Consider the following 17,535-nt stretch of genomic DNA (forward strand, 5'->3'; position numbering starts at 1 on the left):
AGGAAATTCACATTATTCACGGGGTGGATTCTCACCCCCCCCGGCCCCCACCCCAGGTAACACACATCACACAGGAAATTCACATTATTCACGGGCTGGATGCATGACCATAGGTTCATAGACTTTTAAGGGACTTTTGGGATCCACACATTCTTAGCTACAGAATCCTTTCTTGGAAGAAAGTTTCACCCAGAAGCCCAACAAGCAGCAGCAACAGAAGCTTGGAGCTTGCTGAACTGGAGCGTGAGGGTGGCGTGAGCTGAGCAGGGATTCACACCCAACTGCCTCGGAGGCCCCGGGGCTCCCTGAAGAACCATCTTATGACCTCTGACCTCAGCCCACACTGAACAGAGAGAAGGCTCCCTCGGCAGAGATGGGGGGCTCTTTGCCACCCTGGCAGCCCCCAGTCTGAGCAGCTCCTCCCCTCAGCTGCTGCTCAGATCCCTCTTGTTCACGCTCTGAGCCCGCAGGGGCTCTGCCGAGACTCAGGGTTGGTCACTTGTCACTGACACGCTGGGTACGACACCTCTCTGCTCTATCACGATGCTTAGAAGCTAGAACGCTGGGCAGGGCACCTCTCTGCTCTGTCTATCATGATGCTAAGAAACTAGAACACACCCCTAACTCTGGATACAACTGAGAAGGCTGTAGCCATGGATCTGCCTTTATCCAGATTGTTTCTCTTCCAAACTTTTGAGTTTTGCTTTTTGGTGATTATCACTCTCTGGAAAAAAACATGGCTTTATTAATTGGAATAAAATGCAAACACTTTTCAAGATATCAGAAATTAGATTTTGAAGTACCTCAAAACGCCACCCATCTATGAGGGGTGTGTATCTGCACTGTAATCTGTTCATTTCCTTTAAATTTTGTTTTGAGATATTTCCATTTGGCTTAAAAGGTTTTAATTCCACTATCTGTCATCACGTGCGTTAAACGCAAGTGCAGGGGAGAGATTTTGTAAATGCTATTAGATTTCTGTAATCAAACTCTGCTTCATATTCCAGAGTCAGGGATTAGAATTTTAAATACATTTTAAAAATCTGAATCGTCAAATTCAGGCTTAATACTGAATAAGGCAACTCAAATTAGAAGAAAAATCATTAGCTTTTAAAAAATTTCTCAACTTGTACCCCTTTATCCCATTTTCACCACCGCAAATCTACTCCAAATATATCAACCTCCTTCCCTCTCCCGGGAGCAGCCTCCCCACGGAGACGGGCAGGGATGAAGCGGGAGGCACAGATGCTGGGCTTGAGGGCCTGCTGGGCACGACGTCCATGGAGTCAAGAGCTCGAGAAGAACTCTCTTTTGAAATGTAAAATGGCCACGTGGAGAAGGACGGTGCTCCAGGAGCTGGTCTCCAGCATTTAGTGGAACGAGGAAATATCTGGAGATGGCCAGGAAGACAGGCAGGTCGGGGTGGATGAGCTCCTTGTGGCCAGATCATAACCAGTGAGTGAAATAAACATTACTCCAGGGTTTCGTCATTTTCTGTCCCAGGGATGACGGAGCCTCTGCCCCTGGGAATGGCAAGGTCTATCCTCTGCTCGCTCAGAGGCCAGAGAGGACACAGGTCGGACGTGGATGGAAGCAGAGGCGTGGTGCCATGCAGGTGAGCTCCTGCTCCTGCCCTCGGCCCCCACGGTCCCCCGCAGGAAGCCCATCAGCCCAAGTCTAGGCAGAACCTTCCTGCCCACACATGAGATGGCTGGGTATCAGGGGTGGGCAGAGGCCAATTCTTTCTAGAGTTAAATAGTCCACTTCACAGATAATCTGAGCAGCAATTCAGACTTCCATGCATTGAATCAATCTACTTCCTAGACAGAGCTTCACGAGAAAAAGTGATGCCACTTCCAATAAGAGATGAGAAAACCTAGGGGGAGAAATGGGCTCTGGCAGGAAGCCCAAGAGCCCTGCGTGGTCCACATTAAGTGTGAGCCTCCCCTGCGGATCTCCCAGGAGAGAAATGGAGGCTGCTTGGTGAACGGGTCAGGGCTGGAGACACAAGCTGGGGATCATCACCGAACAGATGATATAAAAAGCCAGGGCCCAGGTGAGCTTCCTGCAGGAGAGAGCACAGACAGAAAGGAGGAGGGACCCAGGCCCTGGAGAGTCCGAGCTGTAGAACTCACAGGCCCTGGAGACTCCGAGCTGTAGAACTCACAGGCCCTGGAGACTCCGAGCTGTAGAACTCACAGAGGAGGAGCTGGTCGACGTGAAGGGAACAGAGATGATGATCGCCCCGAGGGAGTGCAGAAAGCAATGCAGGTGACAGCTGGGTTCTGCCTTCAGAGGAAACAATGGGCCTTATTCCTCGATGCACCTCCAGCTCCACCTGGAATGGGAGCTCCGTAATGGAAGGTTTGTCTGTTTTATTCACTGCTGTAGTTTCAGTTCTTAAAACCTGCCTGACACATATAAATATCTAGGAGTGAACGAACAGCTCACTAAACGGAGGCTGAGCAGGGACCCTCAGACACGCACATCGAAATCCCACATGACACACGGCATCAGCTCTGAAGAGCACGAAGCCACGAGCACAGGAAGAAAGGGGATCTCCAGATTCCCACACGGAGAGGAGCCATCGAAACCAGGCGTGACCGGGAGCTGCTGCTCAAGTGGCTCTTGGACATTCGGAACCTTTCCTTGGATCCCAGCGTGTGGACGCCGAGAGCTGGGGGGTGAGTTCCGATAGCCACACGAGGACAGCCCATGCAGCCTTGGGGTGGATGGAGATGGGGACTCCACATGAGGCCCAGGACCTTGAGGACCTGCCTCCCTCAAGATTGAAGCCCAGGAACAGACCACCCACCAGCTGGGGAAGTGGGGGGGGGCTGACCCCAGACCTGTACACATGCCAGAGCCAGGTCCACACTTCACGGAACGGCGCAGAAACTCCCAGGGGGACAATTGACACGAAAGTGGATCCGCTGGGACAGTGAGGGCAAAACTTCTTATCCAGAAACTCTCACACAGAAATTCACACTTCAGTATCATCAATCCCTGCGGAAGGTAAGCTCACAATTCTAAAGAAAGATTCCATCAACCACGGAAGAGGACAGACCCGCAGGAGGGGCTCGGCCGACGTGACGAGCAGGAGTTGTAGAGACCTAAGACTAGGAAACAGCCGGAGGGTGTGGACGAGACCGTAAAATAAGTAGGTTTAAAATGATTGAAAAGATAAAAGACGGTATCGAACACACATAATCAAAGCAGAAGGCAAAAGAACAGATTTGATAAATTACTAAATAAAAAGTTTTTCTAAGTGAAAAATACAGTAACCAAGAGAAAAGTACCCAACATTTGAGTTTTACAACAGATTAGACACAGAGGAGGAGGGAACGTGGGAGACAATTTCAGGAAATAATCCGTCATGTAGCATCGAGGGAGGGAGAGGCGAAGGCGTGACAGAGGGTGCTGAGACACGGCGGACGGAGCCAGAAGGTCCAACCCCTGCCTAACCCAAATGCTGTGGGGGCGTCAGGACCACGGTGAGAATGACTGTGAATGTTGTTTACAAGTGCTCACTCGTCCGCACTCCGCCATCCAGAAACCTGCACACAACCCGGTGGTGCGGGTTCTGTGATGACCCCCGTTTGTCAACAGAGGAAGGAGAGTCACGGGGTGAGCACAGAGACCACGGGAGGCCACCGTGAAACAGATGGCGAGGGGCAGCTCTGCAGAGTCAAGAAGGGGCCTGAGTGAAATGGAGCACCAAGTACAGCACAAAACCCAGATCCCCCAGTCCAAGCGGGGGGGGGGCCTGGACATCACAGGTGCCCAGCAGAGGACGGGAGGAGCTGGGAGGACCAAACTCCCCCAATCCAAGCAGGGAGTGCCCAGACATCACAGGTGCCCAGGGGAGGACAGGAGGAGCTGGGAGGCTGCAGCCACAGCGTGCAGGCCCTGTGGCTCCTCCAGTATGGGAAGGGCAGTTCTGTCCTGAAAGGGTGGCCGTGGAGGTGCTGTCCTCCAGGCCCAAGTGTGTGTGGGAAGGCGCTCCGTCCTGAGTGGGCGGCCAGGGAGGCACTATCCCCTAGGCTCATGTGTGCATGGACAATAACATCTGACCTTCCATGCTTAAGAGGCAAAGTGCGGCGAGGCACACGGCAGAAGCCACTTAGGCTGGAGCTGCCCAGTCAGTGACTCTGACTCTCACCATGTCCTGCCGCTTTCCTGGAGTGGCCAGAGTCCAGGTTTCAATGAGGAAGGTGTGTCTGGACACCAGGCACCACACTGGTCACCTCCCAGATGAACCCCAGAGTCTCCCATTCCCTGACCCCCACCCCTACCCCTCCAGCCCTCTCAGAGCAGAGCCTCCTTCATGTTCACAGGACCCACCTCCCTGCCCACCACAGCCACTTCTCACGGGGCCTAAATATTCCACAGTTCAGCAGACGGTCCCAGCCTCGACGCGTTCTCTGACCAGATTACAGAGACGGCTCTAACCTGAGTCCATCTAGATTTGTCCCTAATTCCTGGACACCATTATCCCTGTAGGAATGACTTAGCACCAAATACCACCCCACGTGATGAGCTCAGAGGGAGAGGAAAAGCAGGAGGACACCACAGCTCCTTCCACATGTAGGAGACACACGGCTGCCAGTGGGACACGGGGTCACAGCCGCCCCCCCACTGACTCCACCTCGAGGCCACTTGGTCCCTCCGCATCAGTCACTGCACCTTCTGTGGGATGCAGACGGCTCTCAGCAGCCGCCCAGACTCTTGGCTTCTTTCTCACCCTTCGCTGGGTGCTAAAGACACAGTAAGCTTCCAGGAAAGACCAGGCATCACTGGCTGCCCAACACCTCACTCATCCAGCACGAGCCAGGAAGGCATCAAGAAACACCGAGAACAGGAGCACCTGTCGGGGCCGTGAGGCCAGTTTCCATCAGTCACTGGCTGCTCTCCTCTCCCACACCCTGCCCGTCATTTAACTGAGATGCAGACATTTTCAAAGCCCTTCAGGCTCTCCTTAAGCAGGCACTGCATGGGAAGTGCAAGAACCTCTGTTTGGGAAGAGCGGCCAATTAAGCAGCTTCTTATTTCAAGAGCCCGAGTCTCGGGCCTGGTGAGGACAAGATTTCCCCACAGAAGCGGCCTGTCTTTAAGTGGCTCCGCAGAGGGCGGTTCTGCTGTGTAGCAAGCACACTCATAAATAAGCGCTCCTTCACAGTTAATTATCTCTAATGGTGAGTGCTGTGAAACCCGAAATCTCAAATGCGAGAGCGCAGATTGGTTTCGGTCCACACTGACTTATGAGTGGCCACACGCCATTCCTGAGAGGAGGTGCGTCCGCGCTCTGTGTGCAGTTCATTAAGTTGTCATGTGAGGGGAGAGTGCCCGCGGCTCTGGCTGCTGGTGGAGCCTGGCCGACGCCTCTCTGACACCAGCATGGTGAGGTTTGGACACACAGGGGCTTGATAGATTTTCAATGATATTATGGAAGCATTTCCCGTTTTATATCACCTCTCCCAAATATACGTCCTTCGATATTGAAGATACAAGCATGTCCCACTGCATCCCAGGAGCAAAGAGAAATCTCTCTAGCCCGTATTCGTTTTCACACACTCAGCAACTACAAAACAGCTGAAGAGGGGAGGAAGTGCACGTTTTCTGAAGGCTTCTCTGTTCTTCTTAGCCATTAATGCTTTCTCTTGTGGGGATACTAAATTAGGACTTCAAAGGCCCTAAGACATCATTGAACTCTCCAGGCACATTTTGTCCCCGTTTCCCACCCACAGAGGCTGCTCCTGCCGCAGCCCACTGGTCCTCCCCGGAAAACAGGACCTTGGCTGAATTAACCTGCAGGTCCAGCCTCTGTTCTCACGGTGTTCGCCAGCACCCAGACGGCATCGCCGATCTCAGAGCAGACAGCACCCCTCCCGTTACTCACCGACCCGACTCCAGTTTGAAGAATTTTCAGTCCAGAGGTTTCCTCCAGTTTGTCTTTGTTGTCAACTGTTAGGAAAAATCAAAAAGACAGGGGTCAGGTTGGAGAGGTCCTCAGTCTCCGGGCACCTCTGAGCATTTTTCTCCATTGAAAAATTCAATTACACGACCGCTTGACCCATCTACCTTAATGGAAGGGTCATGAACAGGCACAGAATTAGAACCTGAATGAGGCCCCATTTTCCCACTGACCACTGGGTTCCCCTCGGGCCAGCTCAACTGTGCGCCTTTGGTTCCATCTAGAAAGGAATGTCCCACCAGGACCCCAGGACCACCGTGAGTCACTGATGAGAAATATGTAGACACGCTCTGCAAACTGCAACGTCTCATTTTAAAATTACGTCATCGTTCGTAGCTGTATAATTACTGGGAAATATGTGTCATTAACCAGCATTAGGTGTTGATAAAAAGACTCCCTAGAAGGCCAAGTCGAACGTGTGTATTTCTGTCATCAGCACCGCCAGCTATTCTGCAGCCTCTTGTTCATGCCCTGACAGGAACATCCTATAATAATTTAGCTCTCATAAAAGCCTCACCCTGGTTTTCTCCTGATGTAGAATGAGGAAGACTTTCAGAGAATGAATTGCACTCGATGGCAAACCACGGGAAATGAGCTCTGGAAACAATTAGCAGATGGAAATGAAACCTCAGTAATCCCAGCACCAACACAGCAAACCCACCTGCCCCACTTCACAGAGAGGATGGGTGTCACAAGGCAATTGACCTTGGCTTACGAATCTGTGGAAATATGCGTTTGCATAAAGCCCTTGTCGCTTTGGAGATGAAAACCAGAAAAAAAATGGAATTTCACTGCAAACCCTACGACCGAAGAGGCCTTGCAATTGTGATTAACACAGGATGAGACAGCAGGAAAATATCAATTACTCTCACCCCTTATTGTAGCACTCCTGTGTTAATCTGGGGTAATGAAATTACTCCTCTCGGAGGGACGCGAATGAGATCCTGTTACAGCCTGCCCTTCCCACCTTTGTGGCCTCTCCGTTGTCTTACGGAAAGTTTTTCCCTTCGAGCAAATGCATATTATTTTTTACATGTAAGTAATTACCTACTGCGCTGAAAGAACGAGGCAGACAGAAAACTGTGCTAAAGCAAAACTCCTTTAAAGCTTTAGGATGGGGTGGGGCCCCAAGGGAGGGGAGGGCAGGACACGGACGTAAGCCTTGGGTGGCAAGAGAGCTATAAGGTCATCAGTGCTGATGTCCTCCCGCAAACAGAGGAGACATCTGACCGATCGTCACGCTTCCCTCAGGTGGGTAATAGCGGACTCTTTTAAGCAGGCTGAGGAACAGAAAGTGAACACAAAAGCAACCGGAGAACCACCCCGGTCACTGCTGCAGAGCATCACCGATGTCAGGGTCAGGAATGAAACTGGCAGCCCAGCCCATTTGGAAAATCCAGTTCACGGGGAGCAACCTTTTCCTGGGAAGGGCAGGTAGCAACTGGGTCAGGCTCGGCAGGCCCACGGCTCTGTCTCAGCTACTCAGCCCTGCCTTGCAGTGTGGAGGCAGCTGCAGGCCACGCCTAAGTGGATGGTCATGGCTGTGTTCCAATAAAACTTTATTTACAACAGCAGACAGTGGGTCTGATTTGACCTGCAGGCTGTGGTTGCCAAGAGGTTGCCCGGCCCTAGTCCATTCTCCACACTGCCCAGGGTGTCACGAGCAGTCAGTCTAAGGCTGTCTGTCCATCCTTGAACTCAACATCCAGACCTCTTGTTCCAAATCCAGACCCTTCAGTGGTCCTTCAAAGCCTTTCAGTGGTGTCCCCTGCAAGCATGGAGAACTTGCCTTGCTGGCCCTGAGGTCCAGGTGGCTCTCCTTGTTCAGATATTGGGCTTTTCAGCATATTTCAGGCGTTCTCTGTCCCCTGCCAGGATGCTCTGAGCTCCTCAGTCTGACGAAAACACAGTCCTCTTTCCAGGCAGCTCAGGCCCCACATGTGCTCAGAGACACCCCCTTCTTCACCATCCTCAGCACGGCCCTGTGTGTCTCACAGTTCATGGTGTGCAGGCTGCCTGTCCCATGCACAACAGAATTGTGAATTGTGGCACCGGGTAATTTCTGCTCTGTGTAAATGCTCCTATCACGGCTGACTTCAGCACTCACGTGAAACTACTAAAGGGAATGGGTCGAGACACTGCCTTAGTCCGTTTGTGTTGCTGTAAAGGAACACCCAAGGCTGGGCAATTTACTAGGAAAAGAGGCTTCTTTGGCTCACGGTAACGCAGGCTGCACAAGAAGCATGGCACAGGTGTCTGCATCTGAGGATGCCCCAGGCTGCTTCCACCTGCAGTGGAAGGTGAAGGGAGCCGTGCAGTGTGCAGAGCTCACATGGGGAGAGAGGAAGCAGGAGAGGGCGAGGGAGGGCCAGGCTCTCCTTAACAGTCAGCTCTCATAGGAGCTAAGAGAGAAGAAGTCGCTGACCTCCACTTGGGGAGGGCATGAATCCATTCAGGAGGAATTCGCCCAGCCCCATCCGCTCCTCCCCCATGATCCAAAGGCCTCCCACCAGGCTGTGCCTCCAACCTGGGGACCAAATTCCAACATGAGGCAGGGCGGGGCCGAACCAACCAGACGCAGAGTCGCACATGGGGACTGAATTTCAAACTGAGGCACAGCGGGGCCGAACCAACCAGACACAGAGTCACACATGGGAACTGATTTTCAACATGACGCTTGGCAGGGCCAAACCAAGCAGATGCCCAATCGCACATGTGGAGTGAATTTCAACATGAGGCAGGGCGGGTCTGAACCAACCAGAGGCAGAGTCGCACATGGGGACTGAATTCCAACATGAGGCACTGCGGGGCCGAACCAAGCAGACGCAGACTTGCAAGTGCACAGGAGAGAGTTCCCATCATGCAGACACAGAGGACAGTAATAATCTCAAGGGTGCTGATGACACGAACATGTAGAAAACCAGTTATAAAATGGTGAGCTTGAGTATTGATCGCCTCTGCTCTTAAAACAGTTTATTTAAGTGTGTTTTTATCATTCAATGTTTCACAATGGCTGTATGAATAACGGGCTCACGAAATTCCTGAAAAAGTGAAACTAGTTCTGCCGAGTGGATGCAAACGGCCCCCGTGCTGTTGGCACAGTGCTTTGTGTATTCCCCAAGTGGGCCTTCCTGCCCCTGTTTCCTTGGTTCTGAAATGCACATTTCCCCCAGCTGAAGTGGGGTTGCAGCATGGGCCAGTGCGGTGATGCCTCTCGGCAATTCCCACTGTCCTGAATAGGCAGCGCAGCAAGGCGCATCCTTGGAGGCCTTGAGGAGGGAATGAGTCCTTGTTTCTACCTGAGCACTTTCTACGGGGGCCTCCCAAGAGGCCAGGAACACGCAGCAGCAGAACTTCCAGAAAGGGCATCACTGTGGCCAACAGTAACTCAGAGGATGATCTTGTTGGCTACAGTGGAATGCTCATGAGAAATGCTGTGTGGCCAGCCTGGAGAGCACGTGGGGACCAGCCAGCAGTGGCTTGGAGAGCAGTGGAAATCAACCCTGCAGTGGCCTGGAAAGCACATGGGGACCAGCCCTGCAGTGGCCTGGAGAGCACGTGGGGACCAGCATCGTGCTGTGGAGACAGTCCGTGGAGGGGCTCTGAGTGTGGCACGTGTCAGGATTCTTTAACCCGCTGATCACTAAAACTCCTTTTAGATGCCCATGCAAGAGTGAGGCTGATAAATGAGTCTGAGAGATTGTTCAATAAATACAAGATCATCTGAGGTGATTCCAAAGCTTGTGCTGTGGTTCAGTGGCACCGTCTCTGCTCTTCACTGGACCTGAGCTGAGAAATGGTTTCCAAGTCAGTGAAACAGGCATCGTGGTGAGTTCCAGGCAGAGCTGCCTCCCGAGCTGACTGTGAGCCTCTCGAGGACAGGCAAGGTTCTTCAGGGTCTATGACTGCACTTTGATGCTTAGGGGCCTGTGTTCTTTCTTCAACAAATGCATCAAGGCTGCTGCAAAGGACATGATTTGGGGCCACCATCCTAAGCAAATTAATGCAAAAGCAGAAAGCCACACGCTGCACACGGTCTCTCAAGGAAGCGGGAACCAGACATCATCAGAGAGCCACACGCCGCCACACACTATCACACGGAAGCGGGAACCAGACATCATCAGAGAGCCACACGCCGCCACACACTATCACACGGAAGCGGGAACCAGACATCATCAGAGAGCCACACGCCGCCACACGCTATCACACGGAAGCGGGAACCAGACATCATCAGAGAGCCACACGCCGCCACACGCTATCACACGGAAGGGGGGACCAGACGTTGTCAGAGAGCCACACGCCGCCACACGCGCTCACACGGAAGGGGGGACCAGACATCGGGTACTCACAGCCGTAGAGACGGGAACAACAGACACCGGGGAATGTAAGAGGGAATATAGAGGGAGGCGGGAGGAGAGAGGGCTGGAACTCCCTCTGGCGGACGTGCTCACTACCTGTGTGACGGGAGCAAGTGTACCCCAAACCTCAGCATCACCAGTATGCCCAGATCACAAGCCTGCACATGTATTCCCGGAATCTAAAATAAAAGCTGAAAATTAAAAATACGGATAAGTAAACAAATGTGCCACTGACAACCCTCCCAGCACGCCCCCGGTGCTGCCTGGCAAGCCTGACCCTGGACCTTTTAAACTTTAGTTCAGTCCGTTTAAATCAGCAATTGAAGCAAACAACCTGAATTTTTTTTTTTTAAGTACTGAAAGATTTTAAGAGAGTACAAGGGACAGTTTCATTCTCGAGCTAATCTGAGACCACAGTGTAAGTCAAAATCGAAGTCACAGAGTAAAGTAACTGAAAAGTAATGAAGCTGGCAGTGGCTACGTTCCTGCCACACGCCAAGTGCGGGGCCAGCGCTTCCCACACTTCCATCCGTCTCCCCGTCCAGGCTGTGGATTCCCAGACACACTTCCCCAGCAGCTGTGAGGACCACGCGAGAGCCTCTGAGCCAGCACGGCCCAGGTCTCGGCACCCAGCAAGCGACGAATCCATGGCCCTCGTGGTGGCAGCTGTTTCGCCGCATGTGTTGTGACCGGGCCACTGTCATTCCTAAGGAGAAGGTGCCGTGTCTGCTCCGTGTCTGAGACTGCAGTGTGCGCTGGTCTCTGGCGCTATTAACTCGCTGATCAGTGCTTCTGCTTGTGTTCTGAACGTCAAACATCAGCCGGAGCATCGCTCGACGACTCTGCTCCGGGTGACTCAGCTATCAAGGTCTTCCCCCCACAGTGGAATTGCTGTCCCACCCCAACAGCACCCACAGCAACAGCATAAACATCACCAGGATTCTCCTGATTTCTTCTGTTTCCCAGGAGAGAGTCTGTTCCTTCCCCCACAGGCCAGTTCCCTCGCAGGAGGAGTGAGGGACTCCGCAGGCTGCTTCTCAGCGCCCATAGGCTCCCGGTGTCACTGCTCCCTTCCCGAGGCCTCGCATACCGTCTGCTGAGTGATGCCACCCGGCACTGTGCTGGGCACTGACATGCAACCTGCCAGCTCACGTCAAGAAACTCCACCATCCTCTGGAAAGCCCGGCAGTGCCCTGAGGAGGTGCCGGGGAGTCTCACAAAACACAGAATCTGGGTCCCAGAGTCCCCAGAGTCCAGCTTCTTGCCAGGGAAATCTCTCTGGAGATTGCCGAGTGCTTTTGGGGGTGTCTGCGCGTTCCCTTGGTGCTGTGGAATGAGGCAGTGTCTGTGGGGCATCAGCTGACTTCATGGGGTCCTGTGTTCCGGCCCCTTTCGGCGATGCCTGTCCTCACTAGTTCACTTTCTGACTTTGAGATTTCTCGCTGGCGGAGAGAATTGAAACACAGAGAGGCTGCACTTCCCTCCTCCTGCGCCGTCAATGCTGCACAAGGCAGCCTCTGCAGCACACCCCGGTGGTTTGTTGCTTTAGATTTTTTTTTTTAACCTCAAATATGCCTAAAAGGAAAAACGATGCCTGGTGGTACCCAGCATCCTGTGGGTCTCAGGCCACCCTGGACACCTCTCGACATTATTCCTGCATCCTTGATGCCCTACCGGATTTCCCGAAACGGCCGCGTGGACTCCCTTTCCCACCCTGCTGGTGGAATCGGGACACGTGTTGGACTCTGATCCTGACACATCTGCACTGGGGAGTCCACTGTCCTCTGACGGGACATTTGCCCACACATGTCTAACCGAGGACTCACACCTACTCCTTTTAAGTCTAGAGTAAATGCTTGCTGATTCTCAGTGTTCTTCTGTTCCTTTTTATGAACTCCATGACAACACTGCCAAGTTTTAAGTCTCTGCTAAACATGTTGAAGGAGGAAGAAAAGAAAAAGTCTGCTTCAGCCAGATGTCCATCAAATGCCAGGTCTGAGTTATGTTTTCAGCCGAGCTCTGGGCCTCCCGAGTCTGTCAGGCCAGGGCGTGGAGACGGTTGGAGAAGCTGCCTTAATAAAGGCACAGAACAACAGAGAAGGCCCGTTTTTATCTTCATGGGAGACAAAAAGGGTTTCCAAACACAAAAAAGAAGTCCTTTAAAATTAATTCACTAGATGAAGGATATGCAAATTACCTGAAGAAGCGGAACCCTACAATGTTCTCAAAATTCTGCAATAGCCTATTTAATGAGTATTTTAATTTATCAGACTAATTCTTTGCACTTGACAATTTATGCAGCATTCCATATAATTAAGCACGCAGCTACAGTGGAATAATTTTGCCTACTCTCTTTATCCTCGTTATTTTAACCTGAAAGAATGTGCAGAAGTCTCTTCTGTAACCTAATTACAATGGGGATCACTTAATGGCTTTGCTCCATTAGAAGGTGGGGGGGAGGGAGAGCCCCCAGGCCCAGGGTGAAGCTGTCACCTGGAGCCTGGCCTGCTTTCTGGACAGCACCACTGGCTTCCTTAGGAAGGGTCCTCCTCCCTGATGGGGTGGAGCCTGGTTTCTGGCTGAGCTGAAAGGACACCCCCAGGGTAAGATCTGCATCCTGTGCCACAGCCACCGTAAACAAGCTGCCTCCACGCTGCCACTTTCCACCCAGGGCCCCCGTGCAGGGGGTCAGCATCTCCGGGTAATTTGGGGACCTCTGAGGACCCTGCCCCTGCCCTGAGGTGAGCCTTCCTGAAGCTGGAAGCCACCGGTCAGGATTCCCCGTGCATGTCAGCGAGGTGCCCAGCCTAGGGCTTTCCTTAAAGTGGACGTCATTCCTGGGAAGAGGAAGGGGAACGAGCTTTGAAGGAAGCTGATTCAGTGATCGGAGCTTGGGCCCCAGCCCGCACCTCCTTTCCTTTTTGAGTATCCCAGGGTGGCCACAGAGCCGCTGGGAGTGCACAGGCCTCCTGGGCCCAGGCGAGCCGCCCTGTCGCAGACTGACACGAGGCCCACCTGGTCGCAGGGCTGATCACAATTCCTGTAAAGGAATCTTTTAAAAATAAGCAATGTCCATGCTTTCCTATTTCAGCCCATTCTCTTTCCCCACGTCGTTTTCTGAAAACAACTCTAGCAGGGCCATACGTGAGGCCCACGAGGGTCCCCACCTTCCCTTGGAGTGGCTGCTCCCAGACTGGGCTCTCCCAGTGGTAATAGGTTGTCTATGAAAAAATGGGGTCTTTATTCATACCAGGTTGAGAAACAGCCTGCTGGTCGCTCAGGCCAAACCTAAAAACTCCAAAAAAAAACTTAAAAAATTGCGAACCTTCTCAAAGCCGTTCACTCACTACTATACGCTGTGAACCTTTCCTGCACCCCCTGGGCACTGGGGCACATGTTGTTCTCCTAGGACCATGGGTGGCATGGAGGATAGGTTGGGGGCCGAGGGAGACCTTAGGGAGGGACGGGGTAGGCAGGACCCACATGTCCTGAGCCCCTCTAGACTGGGGGCTCGCCAGGGTCTGAAGCTTCCTGGAGAAGGCCCCACTCTAAGTTTCTTTGGTTCTGGGATCTCTAACATGTCTTAACATCAAACACATGCAGTGATGCTTCCTCAGTCCTCATTTCAGAACCAAAGACTCTCACTCAGCAAATCCTGAGATCCCGAGATCCTGACACCCTGACCCAACCTGTTGGACAGGTCTGGAAGCCGCCATGGAAGCTGTCACTCGGCCCCATGGGACACTGGGCTGTGGAAGGTGTGCCCCCAAGGGTGGTACGTCTCTGAGGGTGGAGAGGCTGGCCCTGGAGGCAGGTGCAGGCTGGGGGGCGGGGTCCTCACCACAGCTGGAGGGAGGTGCACGGGGAGGGGCCCTGAAGGGATGGTGGCCACCCAGGACCCCCCACAGCAGGTTTTCCTGTACAGGTGAGAGAACCTTTCTGTGGAGAGGTCCCTGCCTCACTCAGAGTATTGTCCCAACACTGTCACCTGCAAGAACCCTCTGGACGACTCGCTGTTGCCGGGCCATGTACAGCTTTTTTGTTGGGCTGTGATGGTGGCTGGAGGCAGGTCCCATCCAGAGCGCAGCCCGGCCTTCTGTAGCCCTCTCGGCAGCCAGCGCTGCTCCTTGGAAGTGGTTCTCAGCCAAAGGCCTGCTCCTGTGTGAGCAAGATGCCTTGGGAGCAGGAGGGAGCTGGGGTGCATTTACGTGTGTTTAATCTCAGTCCCACCACGGCACACAGCGCCCAGGGTCCTCGGCTGACCCTACACCTCCTCGGCCCCCAAAGCTCATCCTTCCCCAAACCCTCGGGGAGGAGACAAGGGTCACAGCATGGCTGGTGATGGTGGGAGCAGGAACCAAGGTTTTATGCTCAGATCTGTGCCGAAATCACTTTGGACAGCCAAGGGGGCGGGAGGATGAAGCATAACACAGCCTTCAAGGTGGGTGTGGCAGCATCTGGGGCACCCTGTGACCAAGCAGTGGGGCCTGAGGGTAAGAACATGGGCTCGGAGAGGACCAGACCAAAGCTCTGTGCAGCCACTGGCCAGCCAGGCACCACGGGAACATCCACCCCCTGCGTGTGGGTGTCCTGGGCGGCAACATCTCCCTGACCCGTGTGTGGCGTGTCCCCGGTGGCAGTATCTCCCTGACCCACGTGTGGGGTGTCCCGGGCTGGGCCTCAGACTTCTCTTTTCCACCCTCTTCTGCCTCCATGTACTGTGTTTAGTCCTCAGGCCCTGACTGGCGTCTGTTCGATGCTCAGAGCTGTTTTCTTTCCTCAGGCCCCATCCTTTCTGCAGATCTCATCTTCCCACCTGTCTTCTTGCCGCTTCTACCAGGATGTCCAATGGTGTCTCCACCCAAATTTCTGACCTCACCGACTTCCCCAAGCCTGTCTGTCCCCCAGGTCCCCAGCCGGCCAGTAGCTCAGGCCCACAGCCGCAGAGCCCCCTTTATCCTCCTCGGACACAGCACAGCGCGCCTGGTGAGACCGGCAGATTCTGGCCTCAGGGCGCACACGGGACCTTCCAGTGTCTCCACATGCCCAGGTGGGTCCAGCAACTCATTCTCTGCTCTGGATCTTGCAGAGACCCCTATTGTGCTGGCTGGCTGGCTCTTCCATCCACGGTGCCGGGCCAGGCCTGGGAGGGGCCGCGCAGGCCGAGCCTGGACGATGTCCCCTGCGCCCAGCACTTCTGCCACGCGAGCCGTGAAAGGGCCTCCACCCCTGCAGCCTGCATTCCATGGAAGCCACGTGTTACATGAGGGCTTTCGTGCCCGGGAGCAGGGAGGTTTGAAGAGTGGAAGCACTTAGGCAGGAGAAAACACAAATTAACGAATGTGTCAAATCCTGCTGTTCAGGTTGCAGAAAAGCCAACATTCTGCATAAAGAAGTATTCGTTCCTGGCAGTGCCAGGCACCCACTCTGGCATTTCTTTACACGTCAGCTCACTCACGGACAAACGTGGGGGCGCCCCGCAGCATCTCACAATCCCTTTCACTTTTCCACGTCAGTCTAGACAGGACATACACGACTCACGCTACCAGCTCATGACGTCAGCAACTGCGGGGATCTCAGAGCCAGAACTGCAAATGGCAAATGTCTTATTCTTATAAAAATATGGGCTACAATTTGATTAAACTGTCAAAAAATACAATTTAAAATTCAGCTTTATTTAAATACTTTTGATTGAAAATTTTGATTTTTTTGAATTATATTTGGCTTTAGAATTTTAATAATTCACATTAAATATTTTTGAAGAAAAGTGACTTTTTAAGCATAATTTTAGTTTACAATTTTAAATGCATTTTTATTTTTAATGAAAATACCTTTACATCTTGTACCCCATGTGCAATTACAGTTGAATCATTTCTGTCTAAAACATTCCAACTTTATGAAGATCGTAATTAAACAACCTAGTGATTTCATGAAACAAGGGGAATAAAATGCATTTACAAATAAATATATAATAAATTACAAAATTATGTATGTCATTAATTTATTACTCAGCCAAACCTTACCAGCCCATGGAGAGAGAATATCACTACTCACAGGATTGTAATCCAATCTACTGTGTTTTTCATTGGATTAATTTGCAGAAATAAAAACAATAGCTTTATATACATTTAAATAATTTTTTCACTATGAACATATATTTTTCAAAGGATGAAGCATTTTTTTAACAGCTAATGAGCCTCACATAGACTTTTAAATGTTCAGAAGCCCAGCATGGAATGCCACTTGCCCTCTGGCCTTGGGCCCCTCGACAGCTGGACAGGGGCTCAGTCTACACAGAGTGGGAAGGGAGGATGCTGGCCATTCACACACACTCACGCCTCTCCTCAAAGCCCTGTGCTGGCCCATCTCACCCAGAGTGAGGTCTACAGTCCCAGCCACAGACACAAGGCCCTTCAGAACCTGGCCCTTGGCTGCCACCCTGACATCACCTCCAGCAGCTCCCTCGCCCCTGCTCAGCCACTGCAGCCCCTTCAGTGTGGGATGCCCTGGCCAGCTCCTGCCTCAGGGCCTTTGTACCTGCTGTTTGTTCCTGAGCCTCAAATGCCTGTCTGCAGCCACCGGCATGGTCCTCCTGTTCTCACCCCACATCGGGCCCTCACCCCATCACCTGCCTGTCCCCTCATCCAGCTTCATTCTTTCCCAAAACATTTATCACCCTCTGACATAATGCATGCTTGTTTATTATCTATTTTTTCTCAGAATATCAGTTCTACAAAGCAAGGATTTGCTCTAGTGCTTAGGACACTGCCCAGCACATAGGAGGACCTCAACGATGGTCTGTTGAGGGAATGAATAAGTGACTTGTAGGAAGCATGAGCAAATTAACTCTCTAGTGGCAGCGTTCAAGCATTACTCTCTGTAGGATGATCATGCCACCAGTGTTACCTCTATTACTAAGGCCAGTGGTGCCACTGGTGGTGCAGGGAGGGAGTTTCCTATACCTTCCACACCCATAGTTCTAGTTTTGAACCAAAGAGTCAACGATAAAAGGATATCTGAGGATTCCTGATTTGCAGTCTCATAATTCTCTTCCAATATAGGCTGCCAGCCACGAGCATAGGTGCAGGATCACGCATGTATGCCGTGGGAACACGCGCAGGATCACGCACATATGCCATGAGAACAGGCCCCGGATCACGCATGTACGCTGTGGGAACGGGCTCAGGATCATGCACGTACGCC

At 52.4% G+C, this 17,535-nt stretch overlaps 1 protein-coding gene across 1 annotated transcript in view; it reads right to left on the reverse strand.

Annotated features, from left to right (window-relative positions):
• PTPRN2 (protein tyrosine phosphatase, receptor type, N polypeptide 2) overlaps positions 1 to 17,535 on the reverse strand; it is a 789,125-nt gene that overhangs the window by 333,943 nt on the left and 437,647 nt on the right. The window contains exon 11 of the mRNA XM_011941545.1: positions 5,900 to 5,964. Coding sequence (XP_011796935.1) covers positions 5,900 to 5,964 — 65 coding nt within the window. The remainder of the gene's footprint in view (positions 1 to 5,899; positions 5,965 to 17,535) is intronic.

The sequence above is a fragment of the Colobus angolensis genome, unplaced genomic scaffold (assembly GCF_000951035.1).
Source record: "Colobus angolensis palliatus isolate OR3802 unplaced genomic scaffold, Cang.pa_1.0 Scaffold2, whole genome shotgun sequence".
Classification (NCBI taxonomy): domain Eukaryota; kingdom Metazoa; phylum Chordata; class Mammalia; order Primates; family Cercopithecidae; genus Colobus; species Colobus angolensis.